This window comes from Aotus nancymaae, unplaced genomic scaffold (assembly GCF_030222135.1).
Source record: "Aotus nancymaae isolate 86718 unplaced genomic scaffold, 86718_ANA_hifiasm-v0.15.2.pri h1tg000059l, whole genome shotgun sequence".
In the NCBI taxonomy this organism is placed as follows: domain Eukaryota; kingdom Metazoa; phylum Chordata; class Mammalia; order Primates; family Aotidae; genus Aotus; species Aotus nancymaae.
The window spans coordinates 16,010,636-16,036,266 of NW_026988473.1; the positions used below are offsets into that span (position 1 = coordinate 16,010,636).

General features: G+C 57.9%; 2 protein-coding genes across 3 annotated transcripts; one reads left to right on the forward strand and one right to left on the reverse strand.

The window, feature by feature from the left end:
- Window positions 1-571: 571 nt before the first annotated feature.
- Window positions 572-1,931, forward strand: FREY1 (Frey regulator of sperm-oocyte fusion 1). Its single transcript, XM_012452439.3, has 3 exons — window positions 572-1,037; window positions 1,239-1,312; window positions 1,485-1,931. The coding sequence occupies exons 1-3, from the start codon at window positions 934-936 to the stop codon at window positions 1,604-1,606; spliced, it is 300 nt and encodes a 99-aa protein (XP_012307862.1). The 5' UTR covers window positions 572-933; the 3' UTR covers window positions 1,607-1,931.
- On the reverse strand, window positions 1,714-23,028 carry MAPK8IP1 (mitogen-activated protein kinase 8 interacting protein 1). 2 transcript variants are annotated; one of them, XM_012452433.3, is made up of 12 exons: window positions 22,928-23,028; window positions 9,859-9,964; window positions 7,601-7,921; window positions 6,010-6,091; window positions 4,888-5,700; window positions 4,634-4,709; window positions 3,935-4,107; window positions 3,535-3,644; window positions 3,259-3,375; window positions 3,052-3,122; window positions 2,847-2,945; window positions 1,714-2,471 (listed from the first exon to the last, which is right to left on the reverse strand). In XM_012452433.3, the coding sequence occupies exons 1-12, from the start codon at window positions 23,026-23,028 to the stop codon at window positions 2,399-2,401; spliced, it is 2,142 nt and encodes a 713-aa protein (XP_012307856.2). In that variant the 3' UTR covers window positions 1,714-2,398. The 2 variants fall into 2 exon arrangements, with proteins under 2 accessions (XP_012307856.2, XP_012307857.2); XM_012452434.2 differs by lacking the exon at window positions 22,928-23,028 and adding an exon at window positions 11,094-11,179.
- Between the last annotated feature and the right edge of the window lie 2,603 nt (window positions 23,029-25,631).

The following is a 25,631-nucleotide window of genomic DNA, read 5'->3' on the forward strand; positions in this document are numbered from 1 at the left end:
AGTCAGCAGTTGGCCATCTCAAGCAACTGGGTTAGCAAAGCTTCAGAGCCCTGGGCTCGGACCTCAGGTTCTGATACGACAGATCTGGCTGGGGCCGGGGTTTTGTTTTGAAGGCTTTTGGTCATTCTGGTGAACGAGGTTTGTACTGCATGTGTAAGTGGGCTGGGCCTGGCTGCTGAGCGGAGAACCAGGAACCAGCCAGAGGCCTTCCAGTGGCGCCTGCAGCTGAGCCCAGGCCTGTGAGGGGAGGGTGTCTGGCGCAGGGTCGAGCTGCACTTGGTCACTGAGCACCGTCCAGGCTGCAGAGTCCAGTGAACCAAGCCCTCCCTGCCTTTCCAAAGCCTGCACTCGAGGGGCAGCTCCAGAGCTCTGCCACCATGCCTGGAAGCCCTCCATCCTGCCTGAGGCTGTTTTAAGCTGCAGGAAGTGGAGAGGGAGAGGCCCTGAGACAGTGGGACACGTGGACCCTGAGCTGGGCAGGGTTGAAAGACCCACTCTGGGTTTCTCAGCTGCCAGGACCTGCCCTGGGCTCCTGCCATGCCAGCAGGGGTGGGGTGGGGTGGGGAGGCTGTGAGAATGGCTGGGGCTCTGGGTGGTGAGGATCCTCTGCCCTCTTCAGAGGGCCTACCATAAGCCAGACGGTTGGGTGTATTACGGACTTTACTTCCCAGATGAGCGAGCTTAGGCACACACAGATGAAGTGACTTGTGCCACTAGCAAGAGGCAAGGTCAGGACCTGAGCTGAGATCTGACTCCACAGCGTGTGCCCTTATTCCCTGGGCAGAGACATTAGAACAAGATCTGGTTTAGCACCTATTAGCCAACAGCATCAATAAGAACAAAAGCCTGGAATGAAGGCCCTTTGTGAGGTAGCCCTGGGAGCTGGCAGCAGGTTCCGTCCTGCCAGGAGAGGAGCCAGGACCTGTGTAGAAGATGGTTCTCGCCATGCTGGGGGCTCTGCACCCCCGGGCTGGGCTCAGCCTCTTCCTCCTCCACCTGCTCCTGGCAGCAGCACTGCTTCGCTCCCAGCCTCTGAGGTGCCTCCTGGGGCAGAAGGGTGGGGCACCGGGGACTGGGCAGCAGAGGTGCTGCTCTTCCCTCCCTGGAGGGGGGCTGGCCCTATTACCCTGGATGTGGGAGGGCTTACCAAGTGCCCCCACACTGGGCCATCTCCCCATTCACAAGGAGGTGCCAGTGGCTTTCAGGGCCAGGGCTGAGCACCCCAACATCTCCCACAGGTCTCAGCGGTCTGTTCCCGAGGCGTTCTCTGCCCCCCTGGAACTCTCGCAGCCATTTTCTGGCCTGGTGGATGGTAGTATCTCTCTCATCCCCTTCCTCTGACCCTCCCTGACAGTGGAGACCCCCTAAGAGTGCCCAGGCCCAGCCTGCAGGGGCTTGTCATCCATCCCAAACCACATCTGTTCAAGGGTGACTTCAGTCCCATCAGAGCCGGCGGCCACCCTTGCCCTCTTTTCTCTCTTTAGACTATGGCATCCGCCCCAAGCACCCATGGCCGAGAGGGCCTCGACCCCTCCTGTCCCGGGCCCAGCAGCGCAAGCGGGATGGGCCCAACATGGCCGAATATTACTACAATGCCCACCTGTGACCCCAGGCCCTTATAAAGCTATTCTATGTGGCAAAAGCTTGGCTTTCCTGGGCTGGGGGCGAGACGGGCATGGGACAGGTCTGCGCAGATACAGCCACTGCAGTCCAGACAGGAAATGGCACTTTAATAGTTGGGGCCAGGGTGACAGGACCAAGATGGGGCTGGCCTGGATCAGTCAGGAAGCCTCCCTCTCCTGCCAGGACAGGGCCTTGCGGCAGCTCCCCCTCCCCACTGAGTTCCTAGACCTGCCACAGGCCAGCATGCCGGTGAGGTCAGTGGCAGGAGCCACCCAGAGGTCCCACAGATGACGGAGCTAAGAACAAGACTTCACCTCCACGTGTTGCCATTTCCTCACTGGAAAGTCCTTGGGAGGCAGCTGGGCTCAGCCTGAGCTCAGGGCTCTCCAGTGGGGGTTAGGGCATGGGCTTCATCAAGGCAGGAGCCAGAGCGCCTGAGCCCTGGCAGGGGAGGTAAGGCCCAGGATGGGGCAGGGCCATGTGCTCCTGGAACGGACATCCTTCTCTGTCAGAGGTCTGTCCCCCAGCCCTGCCCCCTCCCAATCCCCAGCCCACTCTGCCCTCCATAGATGAATCTAATCCCATATATTACAATAAACTGCATTTGTCTCTCCCCATCGCCCCCGCCCTCCCCCACCCTGGGCCAGTGGTCCCCACATCCTCTTCCCCTGGTGGTGGCAGGTGCCCCTCCTCAAGCAGTGCCACATCCTGTCAGCAGCCAGCTGTCCTGGCACTGGCCTGAGGGCCGGGAGACGCAGAGGGCGGGGCTGTGTGGCTACTCCAGGTAGATATCTTCTGTGGGGCACGTGTACTCCACAAACTGCTTGTAGAACTGCTGGAATGCTCTCCTAGAAGCCAGGGACACACAGGTGGCTCAGACCACCACTGGCCAGGGAGGAACGGGATCCCCAACCAGAGTTTTCCCATTGGAGCCTTGGGGCTGGAGTGCGGCTCTGGTTCCTTTGGCCGGGGCCACTTGGCTCCGTTCTCTATGGAATTGCCATTGCATTTCCCAGTAAGATGCCAGTTGAAAAAATGGCCCAGCAGTTACCAAGCTTAGAAGCTGCTCCTCAGGCCCGCCCTGCCACCCTCCCTCCAGGCCTCTCTGCACTGGGAGCTGGCGATGGTTCTCTAGAGCTGCGGGGGAAACCGAGGAAGCAGCCCTAGGGCCTGGGATTGGGCATGCTCCCTTGGGCTGCATGCTCGGCGGGATGTACACATACCCCACAGACTCTGCCAGGGCTTTGGTGGAATCCTCAGACACAAAGACATGGCAGGCAAACCGGTGGTCGGCAGGGTGCTTGGTGATGAACCCAAAGTACCTGCGGGGACAGGTCTGTGCTGGGATGTGGGGCGGGGCTTGCCCACAGCCACCTGATGGCTGCAGACTACCCGTGCAGCCTCCACTACTGTCCTAACCCCACTTACTTGTTGTTCTTTGGATGATATCCGCAGAAAGAGATGTTTTTTAACTGGAAAAAGTGGCTACATTTATTCCCCTGCAGGAGGGAGAAAAGAAGCAAGAGGGTGGTCACCTGGCCTGCGGTGAGGGTGAGAGGAGATGGCCTCTTCATGGCAAGTCTTGGGGGAGAGCTGGGGGCCGTGGAAGGAAGGGGCTGGGTTGGGAGAAGTCACCTTGGCCTCCTGGGAGTCATCGGCCTTGACACCTATCTTCACGCCCCGCACGCTGATCTCCAGGACGCAGCTGGAGGGCGGGTTAAAGTGCACGGTGAGCCGGCGGGTGGTGGCAATCTGTAGGTGACAAACGGAGCCACATCAGCTGCCGTCTGTTCTTCTGCTGATCCCTCCTGTGCCAGGGCCTGAGGCCTGAGGCCTGAGGCCTTTACTGCCTCTAGACACCTGTGTCCTGCCCCAGGGACCCATCCAAGGGAAGGGAGATGGCTCAGGTACCTTTTGCATAGCGGCACAGAGGACGTCATTGCCTTTGTGATAGGGAACCTGGACCGAGCCCAGGAATTTCACCCGGAACTGGTCCACCCAGTCGCTGTTTTTGGCCAGGGCTGGAAAGCAAGCATAAAGTGAGGAGGAGCAGAACCAGCAGGAGGGGGCTGAGCAGCCAAGCCCAGGAGGGTGGGTGAGGCACGGGGAACAGCAGAGCCACAGAGGCTGCCATAATCCCCAGCTGCCCAGCTTGGCTGGGCCTCACTTTGCTCGATCGTGAAAAGGACCTGAAATCACCTCCACTCAGCCCCCTGCCTGGCTGGCTGAGATCTGGAGCACACGTTCACCCGCAGCGAGTCGGGGCAAGCAGATGTGGGGGCTGGGGCACAGGCCAGGGAGGGAACGCTACCTGCCATGTGCTCGGGCTCCTTGGTGACCTCGATGGCGTAGTAGGCGGGAAAGACGCCCCGGGCACCAGTGCGCATGTTGTAGGCCTCGTACCAGTAGTCTTCGGCCTGGAGCTCCACCAGCAGAGGGTCATCCACTTCTAGCTCAAGTTCGTCTTCGTGTCGAGGCACAAACCTGTCCCCAGCAAGGACATATGAGAAAGTCGGCAGCAGGGCCTTTCCAGACAGGCCTGCTCTGGGGTCTGGGAGCCACAGCGGCAGCATTATTTCAGTAAACATTTGCAAAAGCATCCTGTGTGCCTGTCCCAGTAATCACCCCAGGGGAGAGCAAGGTCAAGCAGAGATGCATCTGCCATCAAGGAAAGCACAGGCCAAGGGAGGGTGCGGGGAGACCCCACTAAAATGGAGAGGTTGTGGGAAGCGCAGGCTTTCGTCCGGAGAAGGGTCACGTGGGGTGGGGGCAGACAGCCTCCTGGGCACCCCGGCCAGACTAGGTGCGCAGTCCTGGGATCCCTCACTCTAGCCATCTACTTTGTCACCATACTCTGAGTCCCTAGAAAGTGGACACTATCCCCCCAAGGCTGAGTGGATCGGTGCTGCTCATGGACCAGTTAGGCTGAGGCCACATGGGGTGAAAAGCGGAGGGTGCTGTGTGGCCCAAACTGCTGCCTGGCCAGGCCCAGGCAGTCCATGGCTCTCACCTGAATATGGCCCGGTGGGTCTGCTCCTGCTCCTCCCCGTTGATGACGCAGGAGAACAGCCCAAAGGACTCGGCACCTGCAGGTGAGGGGGTGTGGCTGGAGAAGGGGGTCGCAGCTCTGATCCAGTATATTGGGGCAGGTAGAAGCCTCAGTCCTAACCAGATGGGGCCTGGGGCCACCTCCCAGAACACTCTGCATTTTGGCTCTGTCCCCCTCCCCAGAGACCCCCCAACTGCTTTCTCCTGCTGACTCACTGGAGGAGCGGGAGCGGCCACTCATGAAGACGTTCAGGAACTTCTTGGAGAAATGGACGTCGGGTTCGTCAGGCGTGGAGTCCTCGGAGAGGCAGGCAGGGGGCTGGGGCCGGGGGGCCTCCTCATATTCCTCTCCGATGGCCGACTCATAGGGCGAGGAGGCGGAGGCACAGTTGTCGTAGACGGTGGCCGAGTCACTCTCGTCGCTGTAGTCTCCGAAGCACGGCCGCAGGCTCACCAGCTCCAGCTGCGCGTGCTCATCCACCACCAGCGTGTACTTGACCGAGTCATAGGACAGGGCGCTGGTGTCTGAGCTCAGAGAGGCCCGTGGAGGTGGCGGCGGCTCCCCCAGGCTCCCCCGCCACCCTCCGCCTGGGGGCTCAGCCTGCTCTGGGGATGACAGGCAGTCGAAGCCCTCCTCCTCTTCACTGATGGAGGGGTGTGGCTGCCCTGCTGTGGAGGGGTAGGCGGCAGGGTCTGGATCGGAGCTGACCGACATCCGGCTCTCAGTGGGCGGCAGGAAGGCGGAGGTGGGCTCTGCAGGGTCTGGGGGTCTCTGCACTGGGGTCAAGTAGATCTCCTCAGTGGCCTCTAGTCGCACATCAGCCTGGTAGTGGATTCGGTCTCGATGCGAGTGGCCCCGACCCCCAGGTGGGGCAGCAGGAGGACCACCCGGAGGTGCCATCTGGGTGGCTGTGCTGCGGCGGCAAGGGCTGTCGGTGGAGGTGCCTCGATCCGTGGTGGGAGCGGGGCTGCTCTGTGGGGGCAGCTCATCGCTCAGGCAAATGTGTTCATGCGGTGGTGTCTGCTCCCCTGGAGAGCAAGCAGGTCATGAAGGAGTGGGCCCTCACCCAACTCCCGGCTACCTGCGCCTGCCACTCTCAGCTTGGTGACACAGAAACCAAGACAAAGCCTCCCTGCGCAACAGGCCCTTCGCAGGCTCTGGGGCTGGTCAACTCACTCATGCCACCACTGATCTAGCCCCCAATGGGCTTGTGCAGGGATGTGGGATGGGCAGTTTACCTCTTCTTTGCCCATTGGAGACTGTGGGGTTTGTTCTCTGCAGTGGGGACTGAGTCAGGGCAGGATGAGGTCCAGGTAAGGAAGAGGGCCCTGACTTACCTGTCTTCAGGGGTGAGGATGATCGAGACACCCGATCCTGCCAACTGTGCTTTTTGCCCAGAGAATTATTATTCAGTGTGTCCTGTACGGGGAACAAAAGGCTCTTGTGATGGAAGTGGTCAGTACTGCCCGGCACAGGGAGGCCCCGGCCCTGCCCCCTCAGGCCATCCCTAGGGCATCTGCTATGCCCACCCCGCCTCCACTGTCAAAGGCCTCACTCCCAACTCTCCTCTGGAGCAGGCAGGAGGGGTGGCAAGTCACAGCCAGGCCTGCTGGCTCCGGATGGCCCTCCGCCTTGCTCAGGGAAGCTGGCCAACCCTCAGGGAGATGCTTTTATCAGCCTTAACAAAGGTGACGATGGCCAGTGTGTGTGGTGGCAAGAGAGGGAGACTGTGGGGGAGAAAAGAAGTGGGAGCTCTCTGAAGACACAGTCAGTCTCCCCCAGTCCCAGACACTGAGGGTTACTTGGCAAATGCTCGAATCCAGACCAAGTCAGAGACAGGTAATTCTCTGCTCTGGAGCTTTTGAAGTTATGGCCTAGAAGGGGTGGGGACCTGGAAAAAGCACAAGGAAGGGTCTTCCCAGCAGCTACCCTGGGGGACCGGGGTGAATCATCCCAGTAACAAATCCATGAAAGAGTTTTCCTGCACCCTCCGCCACAGTGGCACATGACTGAGGAGTGACAGAGGCAGTTGTCAGCAGCCCTCCTTCCTGGATCTCCTGGGCTGCCCATTCCACATTCTAAGCCCCAGGACCCCTCCCCACAATGCCCACACAGGGCTTCCTCCACTCCACTGAGGCTCCCTCCCCTGGGAGCGCTCTCGAAAGCCCTGATGTTACTGAACTGGGCTGCCAGAAGCCATTCACAGGATCCTGGGAAAGGGACCAAGCCTTTCCCTGCAGCCCCAGCAGCCCCTGTCACCCCACTTCCCAGGAGCAACTTCCCTGCACTGCTCCCAATGGTCCTGGAAGACAAAAGGCCACAGCCAGCTCCCCCAACCCTATTCAACTCTCCTTGGCATCCGGCCACCCTCCCAGGGGCCCTAGGCCCCCAACTCAGCCAAACAGCTCCATCCCCCATTCCTCTCCCCTGCCTTCTGGGAATTCCCAGCTGCCCAGATCTCAAACTGGCTGCGGCTCCTGAGTTCCCTGTCCCCACCTCGCCACAATCTCCCATGGCCTCCCCGTTGCTGACCATTTCAGATGCTCTTTTCTCCAGGCCCTGCTCCTGGCCCATTTTCACCAGGAACCCCATACCCTAAAGGAGAAACCCTGTCACAGCCTGAGGTCCCACGCTCCAAACCCAACCCTTCAAAGCTCTGTTCTCTTAATTCCCTACTCCTAACTCCAGTCCTTCCCTCCTCCAATCCCTCCTCAAGGTTCCAAGCCCAGCATGAACTCAGCCCTCTTCCTAAGGACGGATCTGCCTGCTCCTCAGAGCCCACCCCTGGGAGGGAGCCACCGCGGCCTCTATGCAGGCGCTGTCCTCAGGCACCGGACCCGCGGGTGCCCCTCCCGCTGCAGCCCCTCCGCGCTCCCCCTCACATCTCCTGCGGCCTAGGGTACCGCCCCCTCCGTTTTGGCGCCTCACCTGAGACCGTGGCACCTGCGGAAAGAGGTTGAGCGTAGTGGGCCGCTTGGGCCGGTACGTGTCCCCGCTGCCTGGTCCCAGGCCCTGGCCCTGGCCCTGGCTCTGGCTCTGGCCGCGGGACGCCGGCTCCTGGCTGGACTCGGCCTTGGGCAGCCCCGCTCCCGGCCTCCGGGCTGCGCGCTCCTCGTCGTCGTCCTCCTCGTCATCTTCGGCCCCGGGAGTATCCCCTGCCGCGTCGATCAGGTCCATCTGCAGCATCTCGGCCTGCAGCCGGCTCCCCACACTGCCGCCGCCTGCAGACAGCAGCCCGGCACGCGGGGGCTGCGCAGCGCACGGAGGGGCGTCAGGGGGCGGGGCCTGGGCGGGGCCGAGGCCGCTTGCACCGGCCCCCGCCCAGACGAGTCCATTCCGCCGCGCGAAGGGGGAACGAAGGGAGCGGAGCGGGGGCCGCCAGAAACAGGGGCGCTCCCGCCCGCCCCCAACGAGGAAGCTCGAGGCCGCCGCCTCCCCACTCCAGCCATGCCTCAGACGGCCTGCACCTCCACTACTGTCCCCACTCCGACTCCTTGCACCCTCCCGTTCCCTTGGCAACGGCCGGTGACCTCACCGGGGTTGTAAGCCGAGCCCAGAGTGAAGTCACCGCTGTTGCTATGGGGACTCAGTGGTCGCCAAGGAGTTCCAGGCCCCCCAAGGGATGGAGGCAGGAGAAATAGTATTTGAAGGGGCGGTGAGGAAAAGTGGTTAAACTGAGGCTCAACCAGGCAAGGAACGGCGGAGACCTGAGAGGGCCGGGAAGAGGACGCCGAGAGGAAGGGGTGAGCAGGGCCCCGGAACCAAAGTGGTGGCAGTCCCGCCCTCAGCCCTCCGGCCCAAGCCTCTCCAGCCCGAGATCGGCCCTCCACGAGCCTGCCTTGAGGGTGCGAAGCCGCATCCTAGCTCCAGTTCTGCCGCCAACTCCCTGGCACCTTGGACAGATCCCCTGGCCCTTCAGACCCCCTCATCAGTTGAGTGGAGACAACACTACTGCCTCCCAGCCTCCCAAGAGAGTGGAGGACTCACTGGAACGCGTGTGAAGCCCGCTGGAGCTCGTCTGCGGCCCCTCAGGGGCACACCTCTGGCCAGTAGTGCCTGGGGGCCCTGCCTAGCTAGGGGGCCGCCCTCTCCAAGGCTCTGCTAGTGCAGTTGGGGGAGAGGGCAGGGTGAGAGTCCAGAACAGGTGCCTGACCTTTGAGAAGCTAAGTCAGGGCCCTGAGACCATTCCCCAAATCTAGAGGCCTCTGGCCTCTAGATTCCTCACCTGGCCGGAGGGTGGAAGGTTGGGGTACTGGGGACCAGAGGTTATCCTCACTCCTTGGTTTCCTCTTGCCTGGCAGAGCTTACTGAGTCTCTGGGGGTAGCAGGAGGTCAACACAGAGAGAGGCACCCTCTCCCCAAGGCACACTGCATGCTCCTACGGTAACCACTCTCCTGACACCATATCTAGCTACCTGCCCTCTTAGGGGCTGAGAGAAGCTCTGGGCTCTAAAACCTAGCCCTGTGTTCTGTCTTCCATTTCCTGGCTAGCCACTCTTTCTTCCTGTTCTAAAAAGACATAGCGGGGATCCCCATCTGACCCCAGCTCCCCAGGTGCCAGAAACCTCCTGGCAGCATTCAGATCTTTAGGGACAGGAGAGAGCCATCTTCCCTATGACAAAGCCAAGGGGCCCAACCAGCAGCAACGCTGGGTAAACCCCTCAGTGGGGGTCTTTAGGACTCAGGGGCCAAGGAGGGTCTGAGAGGCGGTGTGGTGCCATCTATCTGCTGTATTAGCAGCCGGCAGCCACGGGAGTTATTCCAGGGGTGCCTTGGCTGTTTCTTTCTGCCCCAAAGCTCTGCAGATTCCACCAGACTCTACCCTGTCTGCCTCAGGCCCTCTGCCAGGGCTGCTCCCAAAAGGATTTAGGGTAGCCCTGAGTCTCCCTTAAGTCTGGCCCTAATTGTTACTGCCCTAGGTCTCAAGAGCTCCTGGCTTCTCTCGTCTTGTGGGCAGTTGAAGGAGCTATTTCCTGCCTTAGTCTCTGGCAGCAGTAATAATAATAAATAAAATTCTGATTGTACACCCGAGACATGCCAAGCAGTATACCTATGTTTCTTGTGCATCATTTCATGAAGGTGCCAGCACAGACCTGAAACCCCCTTTGCAGATACGGGGATGCCCTTACCCCCATCCCTAGCCATCCTGCCACCCTATTCAGGAGCTCCTGGGAGCCCACCCTTACCCGTAAGGACAGGGTGTCTTTGCATTGCAAGCTGATGCCACACTCATCAGTGATCTCTGAGAGGTCTTCATCTTCAAACTCCTCCAGGCTGATGTCGTGGGTGAGCCTGGTGGGGACAGGAAGCCAAAGTTACAACTCAGGGGCACTGCAATGCCTGCTCACATCTCCTGTTACCTCTTCCAGGGGGCAGCCTCTGGCAGGCCAAGCACAGCCCCCAAAGGACAGGATTTGGGGTCCATCTGCATCAATGCAGTGGGTAGCCAGCAGGCAGGGAAAGAGTGTGGGGCTCATGCCAAAAGGCAGTCCTCCTAGAGTGGCAGTGGAAGAGGAGGCTCCAGGTTACTCCAGCTCCTCCCTGGGAGTTGTCATTCTGTTGCCAACCAGCAGGCAGTGCTTAGAAGGCCCAACTGGTCAGAGCCTCCTCCCAGGGTCAAGGCAGGTGCCAAGGCCAGTTCACCATGGAGAATGCAGAGTTGAGAAAAGCCTCTAAGCAAGCCTGGAGTAGGGGAGCTCCTGGTGCAATCCCTACAGTAGCAAGACCTGAGGTGCCGGCAGCAGCCTCAAAGGAGTGCCCCACGCCCCATTCCAGGAAGACCCATGCCCCTTGAGCCTAGGGAGCAAGCAAAGGACTATCTGGTGTCAATGTGGGTAGTTTCAGCCTATTCCAGGAAGAACTACAGCCTCATGCTGTGCACTTGGTCCCATCTCTTCAACCACAAAATCTTCTCCTTATCCAACGTAAGGCCCCTGAACCAGGAGGCTGCACAGATAGGGTCAGGAAAAGCCCCAGATGGGACCAGAGGTTGTTGTAAGCTCAAGAGACAGCTCAGAGCACCAGGGCACCAGAACACCAACCAGCTCCACCAGAACCCTCTCCCCAGGCCAGCCCTGAGTCCCCACCGCATAATGCAGGGCTGGAGCAGCCACTTCGAGGCAGCCTCCCTCTTGCTCACCCCTAATCCTGGGTACTCTGCCAGGCTTGCTGGGGGTGGAACATTTGGGAAGTTGGGGAGAATGTATGAGCCTCTCCCCAAATAAGACCAAGAAATTGAGGCAGAGCAAGGGAAACCCATTAGTCCAAGGTCACCCAGGAGAGGAAGTAGCTTAGCCCCCAGGGGAACCTAGGAGGCCCAGACTCCCTGCCGCTCACCTCCATCAGACCAAACAGAGACCCTGAGCTCGATGGAGCTCACCCCAACTCGGTCCCCACCCCCGCCAGCCCCGGCAGCCCCTACCAGCGCTCCCACTGATCCTCCAACCAGCTGTCATTGTCTGGGCTCGAATCCATCTTCAGCACCAGCTGCATGGAGAGCCCTGCCCGGCTGGGGGGCTACAGGGCCCCAGGGCTGCCCTCTCATGCCCGGAAGGGTGGGGGGGCCAGGGCTCAAGGCAGGGCTGGGGTCTCTGGCTTCCACCGCCTGGGCCTGTCTGTCTGCGTCCTGCCCGCTGCAGAAGCCTGGGGAGCTCATTAAAAATAGATAGGCCGGGAGAGGAGGCTGCAGCTGCCGACCCAGGTCCCAGCCCCAGCTCTTCCCAGCGCAGCCCTCAGCTGCAGGCAGCTTCCTCGTTGCGCTGCTGCCACTGTGGCCACCTCCCTCTCGGGATCAGGTTACTGCAATCAATGCCACCGGCTCCACCTGCCCTTCCAATGCCCTGTCAGGGACTGAGGCGGCCCCCCTCCCTAGCCCAGGCTTGTAAGTAGATGGCAGAAATCTAGGATGTTTACCCCAAAAAGCCAGCCCTTGATTGGCTTTAAAGGGCCAGTGCCCCAGTCAGGGTGCCAGGTGGGAGATGAGGGGGGCTTCCAAAACACACCAAGAACGAACGCTTCTGTTCGTACTGCCAGAGGCTCGGCCCTCCGACCTCATCAGGGAGGCTTCTGCGGGCCCAGGCTGCATCCAGACTGGGTTTGATCTGGGCTGTGTCCTTCTGCAGCCAGGGCTCAAGCCTTCAGGACCCAGGAAGGCAGGGCCTATTGATGTGGGAGGCGCCAGAGTCACAGCTAAGGGCAGGCTGGTGTTTTGCCCTCTGAGCAGAGCTGGAAGGGCTGCTGGGTGGTCATGAGCTTCCTGTCCCTTTAGAGTAACATAAACAGAACCTGGAGGCCCCTGGAGGGTGCTGCACAGAGGGGTGGGGAATGGGGGCTGGATGGACAACGTGCCCTTTAGGGTCGCTTCTGACCTGCAGCCCAAGGGTGGTGGTTCCCTGGGCCATGGGGAGGGTGTGGCCAGCCAGCTGAGGTGGAAGTGGAGAGGAGGGCCTGGCCCAGAACCAGAGTAGCCCTCCTCAGTCCGGCCAGGGTGGGGCAGCATCTGTGGCTCAGGGACAAGAACTCAGTGGCCGGCACCAAGTAAGTGTTCGATTCACACTGGCTGCCTGGATGGTCACTGAGAAGGCCAGTGGTGCAAAGGGGAGCCCCTGGGACTCAGATGGCATGGGAGAGCTGCAGGACCACTGACCCAGAGGTGACCTCAAATGCCCCCTGCTCTGCCAGTGGCCTCTGCACACATCTTTTTTTTTTTTTTTTGAGATGGAGTTTTGTTCTTTTGCCCAGGCTGGAGTGCAATGGCACGGTCTTGGCTCACCACAACCTCTGCCACCCAGGTTCAAGCGATTCTCCTGCCTCAGCCTCCTGAGTAGCTGGGATTACAGGCATGCGCCACCATGCCCAGCTAATTTTTGTATTTTTAGTAGAGATGGGGTTTCACCACATTGGCCAGGCTGGTCTTGAACTCCTGACCTCAGGTGATCTGCCTGCCTTGGCCTCCCAAAGTGCTGGGATTGCAGGTGTGAGTCACCTCGCCCGCCCCCCTCCCTCGCACACATCTGTGTCTCCTCACACATGGCTCCTCTTCCTCATTGCCTAGCCCTCAGCCAGCTCCTGCCTCTGCCTTCCCAAATGTCCTCACTGGCCTGTCTGCCTTAGTCTTCCCATGCCTGCATCATCCCACTCCACCTGCTACTATCAGGCAAAGCTGCTAGAAACACCGTCATCCCTCCCGCCCCACTTGGAACCCTCAAGGCTCTCCACTAGCAGCAGGCTCCTGTGCCCGCATGCAGGGCCTCCAGCTCCATGTGGAGTCCGCGTGGGCACTGTGTCTCCCCAGTGCCAGACCCAGTGCTCAGACGGAGCACACAGCACTCTCAAACCATGCTTGCTGGAAGAGTGCTCCGCTAAGTCCATTCCTCCAGGAAGCCCTCCCAGCCCTTGCATGCGGCTGGTGTCACCATCTGCCTGGATGTACAGTAGTGTGGGCAGCAGACAGGGCCAGTCCTCCCTCAGAAACACCCACTTCCCCAATCCTGGCTGCTCCAAAGGTGGATGGAGCCTGTGCCCAGCACCCTGACTGATGACCCTAACCTGTACCCAGCAGGTGATCAAGACAGTCCCCTTCCTCCCCTTGTCCTGGAGGGCAGAGCTGGCGAGGAGTTCATCCTGCACGCACTGGGTCCTCAGCACGAGTCTGCTAGATGTCTGTCAAAAGACAGCCTCCACCTCCACCTGCTCCTCTCGAACTGCAGGCTGGAGCAAGGCCTGCGGGGTCTGGCCTGGACCTGGGTTAGAGGCTTCGCAGTTCACCTCCACACCCTCAACATCACCTGATATTCCCACTTCTTTGGACAATAGGTCTGGGTGGGGCAAGGACAGCAGCATCTTCCTGTACAGCCGAGGGCACTGGGATTTCACTGGACAATGCTGGAAAGAATTCTGGGCTGGGGGTCGGAGAACCTACACCTCATCCCTGGCTCTCTGGGGCGGGTGATGGGGAATGCCTTGTCTAACTTTTTGGGTGCCTCTCATAAGCCAGGCAGGATGGAAGAATGATCACCATATCAGGCTGGGAAGCAGGAGGCCTGTGATAAATTCTGACTCTCACACTGAAGCTGCCCCATCGTGGCCCCAACCTTTAGGCCACGCAGCTCTCTTAATCCTTATTGCAACAACCTTGGGAGAGGGTTCGTTCCATTTTTCCCATTTTACAGATGAGGAACACTAAGGCTCAGATAGAAGGTGCCTTATGCCTCAGTTTCCCATACACAGAATGAAGCCACTAATCCCTGCCCACCCACCTCAGACGGCTGGTGAGGGTTAGCCAATGGAGTTTGTGTGAGTAGGAGGTCACTACCAAAGACCAAGGGGGACTGACTGGTCAAAGAGTCCCCTTTGCAAGTCACCCCCCATCCAAGACCCTGCCCTTTCCTCCCTCTTTTCCAGGCACCAGGTATTTTGGCCTCCTAGCCAAAACCCGAGGGGGTCCCTTTATGGAGAGAAGGCTAAACACATGCTTGGTCCCTGCAGGCTCATGGAAGGCCAATGTGGGGAAGGAAGGAGGGAAAGAAGGAGGGTGGAAAGGATGGAGGGGAGGTGGGAGGGGAGGAAGGGAAAAAGAGGACGGTTCCCTCCTGTCCCACCTGACCCACCATGCCCATGGCAGCCTTAGCACCAGGAGGCCCCCAGACTGAATCCTACAGCTCTCCGCAGGCTGGCCTCCCTCGCCTCCGGGTCTGGAGGTTTCAGCAGCCTCCTAGAGAAGCAGCCCTGCCCACCCATCAGACCTGCTCATTCATCCTAGGTGCTGGGATCCCCGAGACCTCATTCATATTAGCATTTGGTGGCTCTGAACCGTGAGTTTGGTCTCTGGAGACTGCCCTGATCTTTCTTTTTTCTTCTTTTTTTTTGAGACAGAGTCTCGCTCTGTTGCCAGGCTGGAGTGCAGTGGCGCAATCTCGGCTCACCTGGTTTAAGGGATTTTCCTGCCTCAGCCTCCTGAGTAGCTGGGACTACAGGCGCACACCACCAAGCCCAGCTAATTTTTGTATTTTTAGTAGAGACAGGGTTTCACCATGTTGTCCAAAATGGTCTTGATCTCTTGACCTCGTGATTCACCCACCTCGGCCTCCCAAAGTGCTGGGATTACAGGCGTGAGCCACCGCGCCCGGCCGACTGCCCTGACCTTTCTACGTGGGGCCCCTGTTCCTGCATTACCTGATCCCTCCTACCCTGTGGCCTCAGTCCTTTCTTTCGGCCCCACCGGCTCCTCCCTGTTCTGGCCACGTGAGCCCCTGCTCCCACCCCAGCCTGAGGTGCGCTTTCCTAAATGACCCTGAACAAAATGCCTTTTGTGTTATGATGTTGATTTCAGGACCTTTTCCCCTGTCTTGCCGGGTCGAATTTCCACTGACCCGCAGTCCTGCCCTTCCTAATGGACTGTTTCAGCTCAGCAGTAGGCTGAGTTAGAAGCGTTTGCAAAGGAAGGGTTAAGTGGCAAAGTGCTGAGGCTTTAGCTGAGCAAGGCCGAATCAGAGCCAGGCGTTGGCTGTTCGGATGCCATTCTTGGGCTTTTGCATTCCTGGCTGTGTGTGGTGAGGTAAGGATGCCAGCTGATTGACCTTGGGTCCTGGCCATGATGCCCCACAGGCCTCTCTTGTGACAGAGGGCATGAGTGGTCCAGGGGTCCAGCCTGCCTCTCAGCAGCCCTCTAAGTGCTGAGAATGAAGCGAGCTCCCCGTGGGTTCTGAGGACACCTGTTGATTGGCTGCTCAACCCTAAGTGGGTTCCCCATTGTCCTCTGGTTTCCCTACCAGCCCCTGTCCACCAGCAATGACAGCAAAGCTGACCTCTGAAATACAAATCTGGTCTGGCCACTCTTCCCCAGCTCAGAGCCCTTTCATAGCTACCCCTGGCCCTTAGGGGAAGGGCCCAGATTCTCATGCGTGGCCTGAAGGCTCTGTAAAGTCTCCTTTCCCTCCAGCCAGTACCATTTCCCCTAGTTCCCCCGCCTCCCCATTTATCTCCTCCCCCAATAGCACAGCTCCCCAAGCAGTAGCACGGTCTCCTCCGCAAGCCTGCTCTGACCTCTGGGACCAAGTCAGACCGCCCTGCCTTGGGCTCTCGGAGTCCCTCCTGGCAGTGGTTCCCTATCACTGGAATTTTACCTTTGGGTGATGCGGCCCATGGTGGTCTCCCCTTGGAGTCAGTGAATCCATATGGGTGGGATCACATCTGTTTTGATCAACATGTGTGGTGCCAGTTTACAATAGCAAAGACCTGGAACCAACCCAAATGCCCATTGATGACAGACTGGACAGGGAAAATGTGGCACATATATACCATGGAATATTATGCAGCCATCAAAAACGATGAGTTCGCGTCGTTTGTAGGGACATGGATGAACCTGGAAACCATCATTCTCAGCAAACTGACACAAGAACACAAAATCGAACACCGCATGTTCTCACTCATAGGCGGGTGTTGAACAATGAGAACACATGGACACAGGGAGGGGAGCACTATACACTGGGGTCTGTTGGGGGGGAGTAGGGGGACAGCGGGGGGTGGGGAGTTGGGGAGAGAGAGCATGGGGAGAAATGCCAGACATAGGTGAAGGGGAGGAAGGCAGAAAATCACACTGCCACGTGTGTACCTATGCAACAATCTTGCATGTTCTTCACATGTACCCCAAAAACCTAAAATGCAATAAAAAATTAAAAAAAAAAACGTGTGGTGCCTAACAGGCACTTAACAAACGCTGAATGAATTAACCACCGGTGTCCTGGGGCTCACTGGATTTCTGCCTTGGAAATCTCTAAGTCAGTCCACTTTTCAAATCAACGTCCTGTGTCCCCACCTACACCGGAGTCTCGGCTAGGATGTCAGGTCCTCCGGGAAGACGGCGCTGGCTGAAATGGTGGGGTGGGTATGAGCCAGGCCTGGCATCCCTCTCAGGCCCTTTCTCTATCCCCACCACCTGGCTCTGGGTGAACACAGGGATGGGCTGGGTTTGTTTCTTGGGTCGGAATTCCCTTCCTGACCACCTCCACAGAGGGCCATTTCCAATGAAAACTGAATCCAACCAAAGAAATGAGCCCTGAGGGACAACCCCACTTGGGGTAATAACGTGTTTGATTGTGTAAACATCTCTGTGCCAATATGTTGCAAGAACTCTGGAATCCAGTGATTCAACTTTTGGGAAACAATCTCGAGGAAACCATCCCACATCGTTTGGAGAAGCAGCGTTATACACAGGATGCTCGCTCCTCATCACAGCATGCAGCAGAAAGCACCTGAGTGGTCCAGCACCAGGGGGCTGTTTCCACCGTGGCCATCCAGAGGATGGAATGTGATGCAGTCTTTCGGAATCAACATGATAAAGTCTGTGTATTAAGGTGAAAAATGGCAACTAATAAAATGAGCAAAAAGAGTATACGATCCAATGGTCTCCCCAGGATGAATCGCACACAGGAAGAAACACTCACGTGGACACAGAGTTGTGAGATGGGGTAAAATCTGGGGCGCTCTTTTCTCCTTTCTTCTCCTTCACAGACTTTTATCCTGGGTCATGCCAACCTAGCAGGGGCTCCCTGTCTGCTGCCGGGCTGCCTGCCCTCCCCGGAGCTGCATTTCTTGAGGGCGGGGCCCTCATTCTCACCTGGGCACTGACTCCCTGCCTTTGCTCCAATCTATGCGCAGAGCCCAAGACCCTGCACCCCGTAGGTGCTAAATCTGTGCCTATTAAAGGAAGCACTGCAAGCACCATGACAGCAGGAGCCACCAGCCCTCCCCTGGCATCTCCAGTGGCGGAACAAGGCAAAGCACCAGAAATGCTCCTGCTATTTTGGAATGAATACGAGAGTGGGGCCAGGGAACAAAGATGGTATCATAGAATGGTGAAGAACTACGTGTGGATGGTGGCAGTGACCCAATTTGTGGGAACCATGGGGGCCTCAAGCTAGAAGTCGGTTGTGGTCCATTTCCAGCAATCCAGAGATGAACTTGAAGGCTCTGCCTCAGGGAGCTGGGGTTGAAATTCTGCCCTGGCTGCTGCCAGGCTGTGTGAGGCAAATCAACACTCTCTGCCACCACATCCAAGGTTCATCAGGAGCCAGGCCAGGGTGGCCCTGGGTGTGAGGCAGCTCTGGCAGCACCTCCCCACCTCCACCGAAACATGGCTGGTTGAACAGGCCACCAGCCGGCCATCTCCCTGCCCACTGCCCAGCCTCCTTGGGCAGTGATGTTCTCTCTGAGGCTTCAGTAGCCTTCCCTCCACACTCAGACTCCCAGGGTCTTTGGCCCCAGCCCTATCCTCTCCCCTAAGCTCCAGACCCAAAACCAACTGACTGCCTGAATCTTCCAATTGGGTCCCCCAATGACTCCCAATCTCAAAATCAGCAGGTCCCCATATGATTTTCATTTTCACACCCTGCCCACCATCCCTCTGGTCTCCCACTGGACACACCACCCCCAAGGAGCCCCAGAATCATCTTAGACTCCTGCCTCTCCACGCCTTATTCCGTATCCCTCACCAAGCGGGTTAATCTGCCCCCTAACTCTTCCTCACACCCTGAACCTATCCCTTCTTCTCACCGGCAGGATGGCTAGTCCTCGGCCGCTCTCCACCCAGCAGCCAGGTGATCCTCCTATAGCAAGCTTGTCCAACCCATGGCCCACGGGTGCACGAGGCCCAGGATGGCTTTGAACGCAGCCCGATACAAATCGTAAACTTTCTTGAAACACATTTTTGCGATTTTTTTTTTTTTTTTTTTGAGATGGAGTCTTACTCTGTCACCCAGGCTGGAGTGCAGTGGCACGATCTCAGCTCACTGCAACCTCTGCCTCGCAGGTTCAAGCAATTCTCTGCCTCAGCCTCCTGAGTAGCTGGGATTACAGGCGCCCACCACCACACCTGGCTATTTTTGGTAGATACAGGGTTTCACCATCTTGATCAGGCTGGTCTTGAACTCCTGACCTTGTGATCCACCTGCCTCAGCCTCCCAAAGTGTTAGGATTACAGGTGGGAGCCACTGCGCCTGGCTCGATTTTTTTTTTTTTTAGCTCATCAGTTAGTGTTAGCGTATTTTGTGTGTGGCCCAAGACAATTCTTCTTCTTCCAATGTGGCCCGGGGAGCCAAAAGATTGGACACCCTGTCCTTCCTAGAGGATCCGTCTGACCCTGTCGTTCCCCGCCTAACTCCCTACTGGCTCCTCTGGCTGTGGGTGAAGAGGTCAGCGTCCTCACATGGCTACAAGTTCCTGCACATCCTGCTTTCCAGCCTCCAGCCAGACTGGGTGCCAGGCACCCTGCTCACTGGCTCTGGTCTCCATCCTTCGCTCCAGCGACACCCTTGGGTGATACTTATACATCCACCAGGCCTAAGCTGAAATGTCCCTGCCTCTGGGGGTCCTGTCCTGACCTGCTGAGCCTGGGTCCCTTGACCCAAGTCATCATCACACCCAACAGCCCATCTGTAAAGCTGTCTGTCTGCCTCCCTCCCTCTACAACCCCACGGCATGGTGGCCAGCCCTACGTCTGGGCCTTTGCAGTGTTTCCCTGGTGACCTAGGCAAACTGCAAACATTTGTTGAGTGAATGAAGGAATAAGCCTCTCAGTGGTCTCATCTCTCATCCCTGGGGCAGGGTGGTGGCTCAGACGGAAACCATCCATGCAGCTAGGGGGCCTGGCTCTGTCCCAGCTCTGCCACTAACTTGCTGTGTCTCTTGGAGGAGACCCTCGCCCTGTCTTTCCTCATGAGGGGAGGGGTTACCTAATAGGGGGCGGGGTTACTTCCTAGGGGGCGGGGTTTCCTCCTAGGGGAGGGGATTCCTCATAAGGAGATGGGGCTGGTTGGATGAGCTGGTCTCTAAGGTCTCTCTGATCCACAGTTCCCCTTCTAGGCAACCCAGACAGGCCGCTCCCTCCCTTCCTTCCCATGAAGCCCCGTTTATCTCTGCTGTTCCTCCCACGTGAACTGTCCCTCTGTCCCTCCCTTTTGTCCCACCTACCCAGTGCCAATGTCTCCGCTGTATAAATTTAGAAATTCTCTTTTCTAGAGTTTTCTTTACAATGAACATGTATCACTTTAATTTTGAATTTCCTTTTATTATTTTTAAGGTACAGAAGTAACTGATAACCATTATAAAATAAGAAGCTAAATACATGTGAGCAGCCCTAATCTGAAAACCTTGCTCCAAAATCCTAAATGTTTGAGCAGCAACATATCAGCACAGGTGGAAAATGCCACACCTGACCCCATGTGACAGGCTGCAGTCAAGACTTTGTTTCATGTACAAAATGATTTAAACTATTGTCTAAAGTTACCTTTAGGCTATGTGTAAGGCATACAAGAAAAAATCAATTTTATGCTTAGACTTGGGCTCCACCCCCAAGCTATCTCATTATGCATATGCAAATATTCCAAAATCCAAGAGAATTAGAAATCTGAAACACTTCTGGTCCAAAGCATGTCAGATAAGGCATACTCAACCTGTAATATAAAAGTATGTGAAATAAGAAGCGAAAATCCCTCACCCCATATCATACCCAAAGGTCACTAACCACTGTAACCAGCTGGAGCATTTCTATAATCAGAACAAAAATCAACGCGTATTTATTTCGACCAACTACTAACAAACTAATGCTCCCCCTGCCCCTTCAGGTCCACATGCTCACCCCTCCACACCGGCTCCTCCAATACTCCAGGGCTCTTCCTTATTGGGGTGGCTCTGACATCAGACTGCCTGCCACTTACCTAACCTCCCTCTGCCTCAGTTTCTTCATGCAAGTGTGGATAATAACAATGCTCTGTTGATATAGTTATTGTGAGGAGTAAATACTCTTGCACACAGGAAACTCTTAGAATGGTGCCTGGGCGAACTGAGTGCCTTCCAAATGTCAGCGCTTACCACCGTTGAGTACCTATCCTGTGCTGAGCAATGGGGATACCACGGTTTGGGTACAGACCCCCTGTGTCTTCTGGGAGCTGACAGTGGCACTGGGGGTCAAGGTGCACACACACACACACACACAGCCCTGCCTACATGTGGCTCTCCTCAGCCCTTGAAACACTCAACACGTGTTATCTCATCTGATTCATAGGACCATCCTGAGCAGGGGCCAGTGCTGGCATCTTGGAGGCTCAGAGAGCTTAAGCGTCCAGTGTAAAGGCACACAGCTAAGAAGGCCCAGCCAGGATTCAAGCCCAGGCCAGTTGGATCCATGACGCCACCAAAGAGCCACAGGAAAGTACTACCCACCCACCCAGGGTTAAGTGGAGCTGGGCCAAGCACAGTGAGAGGCGGGCCAGGAGAAAGGGCAGCGGGGGCTGCAGGAACAGCAGGGCAGGCCAGCAGGGCCTGAGACACTGACCCGTATTATTCCCACACGCTGCTGGCCTTGTCTCTGCAGCCAGGCCGCGATGTCCTGGAGGGCTGACCCATGCCTCAACCTCCTGGCCTGCTGCCACCCTTGTCCCATGTGGTGAGAGCTGGCCACACACTCACTGGCTGGTGTCTGTTTCCTCAGCTCCTCTCACTAAAGCATTCATGACACCTGGGGAAGCAGGTCAGGGAGGAAAAGCTGCCCTCTAGGCCAGAGGCAGGGCGGGGAGGCAGAGTGGACTGAACATGCACAGACCTGGGTCCCACTGTGGCCTCAGCCTCTTACTATTTTGGAGTCCCTAGACAAGCCACTCTGCCTTTGTTAATCTCAATCACCTCCTCTATAAGATGGGCGGACCATTACCTTCTCTCGGGGTGGTTATGACGGTCAAGAGAGTAGTCTTGGGAAGACACTCTGGATAGCAGCAAGCCGTTAGCAGTCTGCTAGTGTCGGGGCTGGCACTTGTTGAACACTGACCTGCTGTGCTTTTTCTCCTTTCCAGGCAGGAATCAATATTAATTGGCCCACTTAACAGATGGCACCCAGAGAGGACAAAAACCTGCCTGGGTCATGCAGTTGGATAGTGGAGCTAGGATTTGAACCCAGGTCCTTGTAAGCCCTATGTGCTTCCACTGCAGAGAGGCCTCCAGGTGGGGAGGCAGTGTTTGCATGGAGGCCTCAAGCGCCGTGCCAGGTGGAGTCTCAGACCTTGGCCTGTGAGTCGAATGCATTATCAGAGAGCTGCAGCCCTGGAGCCTTCAGGTCTGGCCTCCTCCATCTGGCCCCCTCTGGTCCTCCCGGTTCAGTTTAGGGTCTTGGGGGAGGTTTCTGGGTTTGATGATGCCATTAGAGATCCCCAGGGGTCTCTGCCCACCTGAGGACCTGGGAGCCAGTGACCCCTTGCTCCCAGGAGGGGCTGGCGCCACAGCCCAGCTGGAGCCTGGCTGGGGTGGGGCCCCAGGAGAGGGGAAGGCGCCAGCTCTTGAGATGGGGAAACAATGGGGTATGTCTAAGCATCCCTCTCTAGGCGGGGAGCAGTGACATCTGCCTCTTCCTCCCCACCAACTAGGGGTCAGAATTATGGGGGAGGTATATCTTATTCCTCCTCCACACACTCACCCTTCACTTCTCTGAAACGAATCAGACCTAACACCAGACTGGTGGGGGGCTGTGGGAGGGGTGGAATGGGAGCTTAGGTCAGGGTTCTGGGTATTTACTCCAGCAGGGACCCCTGACACCCCCGCTGGCCCTGGCTACTCCCTGGCCGACTTCCCTTCCCACAGCCGGGCCTAGGATTCCCCAGGTTGAGGCTGAGCCTTCAGCGCCTGCCCTGAGACACACCTGCCCAGGTCGGTGCTGCCCAATCCATAGAGGGGCCTGGCCATGGCGGACATGACAGGTAGGCCCATCTGGGCAGGCAGGGGTCGGGAGGGGCACAAGACGCCGTCCTCCCAGCACCAACAACATCATTGCCCCCAGGAAACTGCGACCTGCGCCCCCCCGCCCCCAGGCTGTTCCCAGCCCTATTCAAGAAATTTTCAGACTGGGCAAAGGCTAAGATGCAGCCCGCCTGCCCGCTCGGGGATCACAACCCCGATCCCAGACCCTGCCGCAGCCCAGCCCGGAGGTGGGGGAGAAGGCAGCCTCCGAGCCCCCTCCTCCAATTCCAGCGCAGACCTCCCGGCCTAGGACCAGGAATGGCGGAGGGAGCGGCCCCGTGAACATGCAGCGACCAGTCCGGGCATGAGGCTGGCGGGGCTTCTGGGGGGACTCTGTCCAGGGAAGAGACCCCATCCCCACGCCGTCCTATCGTTCCCTGGTTCCCGAGGTTCTGGGGTAGGGGGTGGGCAGGGACAGCCCAGGCGGATCAGTCCCGCTGAAGGGCGAGGCGCGCGGCGGCCGGGGCCTCTCACCTGAAATTGGGAGGCGACGCGATGTGCAGCCCCAGGAACGGGGAGGCGGCGGGCGGGGACGCAGCCCCCCCGCCCAGGCCGCCGCTTTCTCGCTCCGCCATTCTCGGGCACAGCCCTGGCCATCCGGGCGGAGCGCGGCGCGGAGGAGGCGACGGCGGCGAAGGAGGCGGAGGCGCGGCGATGGGGCAGCCACCGCCGCCGCGGGGCTCGGGCTGGGCGGGCTGGGCGGGCGCACCTGTGTCTGGCAGGGCGCGGCTCCGCGCCGCGCACGGCTCGCGGGACTGGCTAGAGCGTCCGGCGCGCGCCCCTGGTCCCCGGTCGGGGTCTCGAGCGCCCCGCCCTTGCCCCGCCCCCGTCCCGCCAGCCCCGCCCCCGGAGTTGGCGCTCTCCGCGGTGCTGAAGCCACGGACCCGCGGCCTTGGGCTTGGCTCAGCCCCGCCCTAAATCCGACACTGACTCTCCTCTACCCCTCAAGGTCCCCAGTGGCCAGTGTGGGCTTTGTCCCTCCGGGTGAGCTTAGCTCTCGGGTATCAGATAACTAATAGCAGGACCCTGGACCCCAAGGTCCAGGTTTGGCCCCCGCAGCAGAGACCAAGAAGGCAGACGGAAAAGGAGGGTCGTGGAGAAAGGCAGAGAAAGGAGAGGAGTGGGTTCTTAGAGTGTACAGGTTTGGAGTCGGGTGGTGTGAATTCACTGGCTCCACAAGTGACTGGGCATTGGGGCCTTGCATTAGTGACTAAAGAGGACTAAGGTATGGTCTTCTTACCTGTGAAATGGGACAATAACGGTCCCTCTCATGGTTGTTGTGAGGATGTAATGTAACACAAATGTGTTGCTACTGAGACCCGGAAACACTCCACCTCCTGCACTGGGATCCAGGCCTCACCCCAGTCCTGTCCCTTTACCTTGAGGGGACCCTGCCAAAGACTCTCCCTAGAGGCTGCCCTCTCTAAAGATTGATGCAAGCCTCTCTTCAGCCCCAAACAGCTACTTGTGGTGAATTGAGCCCTCCGGGCTTCTCAGTTTCTCAGCACCTCCTCCTTCACCCCAGGACCTTCCCAGCATTCTCCTTCTTAGCGCCTCAACTGCATTTCCTGCAGAGCACCCCTCCTCTGCACCCACAGACTCACATTCTAAGACTTGGGGCTTTTCCCTCTGCTCCCACTGTTGACTTCTTGGGATCATTTTGGTTCTTTCTGTTCCCTTCAGCACCTCCGTCCCTGCTAGGCTTTGGCCATGGTTTCTTTCTCATTGTCTCTCCCCTAAAAGGGTGTGAAGCCTGGGCTTCCAGGCCTTCAAGGCCCTGTGTTCCCTGATTGAGTCATTTCACAGAGTATGGACTAGGCCCCCAGCTTTGGTGGGTCATGGAGCCTCTGGGCAAACCTCTTTGGCTTCTCTGGTCCCTGAAGAGAACCCTAGAGACCCTGTCCACACGGCAGGACAGGACAGAAAACCTGCATACTGTGCCACAACTCGTGGAGTCCTATTTGCATACCTGGAAGGCTGACGGGTCATGCTGGCCCCTTTCCCTTGGTGTAGCACCCAGCAAGGAGCAGGAGGCACCTGCCTTGCAGAAGGCAACCCCCCCAGCTCCAGACTTAATATCCCAATAACTAAAGCCAAAGGTCGTGGCTGCTTCTCTTTTCCCTGCCCTTGGGGCCCAGAGGGGTGGCCACTACTTTCTTAGCTTTTCGTGCTCAGGCCCCTTTCCCTGGGCCCTCACATCTGCTGCCATGGTGCCTGGCTTTTCCTCCCAGGAAAGCAGTCTTGCCATCATGGCTACTAATTGTTCCTTAGAATGTGGACTAGTCTCAGCTAGGGAACATCCTCAGCAGGTCATCCTCAGCAGCAGTGTATGCACAGGACAACTCCCTCTTCCAGAATCTTTTGCTCAAGAGTAAAGGTATCTTAGCTCCAAAGGCCAATCCAAAGCCATATTAAGAGAGAGCCAGGAGAAGGGCAAGAGGGAAAGGCAGGCCCAGGTCTTGGTAGGAAGGAGGCCAGCAGGAGCTTCAGAGCAGAGCCAAGAATGAGAGAAGTCCCCAAGGCAAGTTCCTCCCCTTTCCTCCTTTCTCACTCTGTGGAGGCCAGACTGTGATATTCTTGGGCCTTGCCTTAACCCCTTCCCACAGGAGCTCATAAAGCTCTCAGTCCAAGGCTAGCATCCCCTAGCATGGAAGCAGGGCACGCTGCACAGAGAGGGGCCATTCTCTGGCCGGGGGGCAGGAAACAAAGCCAGAATCCAGTCCCTAGGCTTTGCTGTGGGCAGATTTCAACTACCTAGTCCCAGCCAGAGAGCCTGCATCCCCTCCTCACCACGGGCTGCAGCTTAAGTGGCTGCATTGAATTAAAGGATGAATTGAGGGCCTGGAGCAGGCCCTGCACTAACTGACCTGCAGCCTGGAGTTTTAAGTGGGCTGCGAGGTTGGGTGGCACTGCAGGATGGCACTCAGAACCCTCACTCTGGGCCCAGAGTGCTCTGTACTGTTCTGGTCAATTGACCTCCAACTCTTGACCAAGCTCTGGACCAACTTTTGACCAAGCTATCCTAGTCTGCAATGGTTGCTCCCTTTCTAAGGAGAAACAGGAGGCTCCTGACTCCCACAGAACCAAGATGGGTTGGCCAATAGCTTCATTCAGGCTCAGCCTTACCAAAACTCTGGTTCCCAGACCTCCCACAAGAATGACAACAGCACAACCTTAC

What these genes read in the sequence shown, in the direction of transcription:
- FREY1 (XM_012452439.3), top strand. Translation starts at nt 934, where the DNA reads ATGGTTCTCGCCATGCTGGGGGCTCTGCACCCCCGGGCTGGGCTCAGC. An exon ending in CTTCGCTCCCAGCCTCTGAG is followed by an intron (nt 1,038 to 1,238) that starts GTGCCTCCTGGG and finishes CATCTCCCACAG; the next exon opens with GTCTCAGCGGTCTGTTCCCG. An exon ending in ATTTTCTGGCCTGGTGGATG is followed by an intron (nt 1,313 to 1,484) that starts GTAGTATCTCTC and finishes TTCTCTCTTTAG; the next exon opens with ACTATGGCATCCGCCCCAAG.
- MAPK8IP1 (XM_012452433.3), bottom strand. Translation starts at nt 23,028, where the DNA reads ATGGCGGAGCGAGAAAGCGGCGGCCTGGGCGGGGGGGCTGCGTCCCCG. An exon ending in ATCCTCACCCCTGAAGACAG is followed by an intron (nt 5,701 to 6,009) that starts GTAAGTCAGGGC and finishes CTTGCTCTCCAG; the next exon opens with GGGAGCAGACACCACCGCAT. An exon ending in TCTGTGCCGCTATGCAAAAG is followed by an intron (nt 3,376 to 3,534) that starts GTACCTGAGCCA and finishes TGTCACCTACAG; the next exon opens with ATTGCCACCACCCGCCGGCT.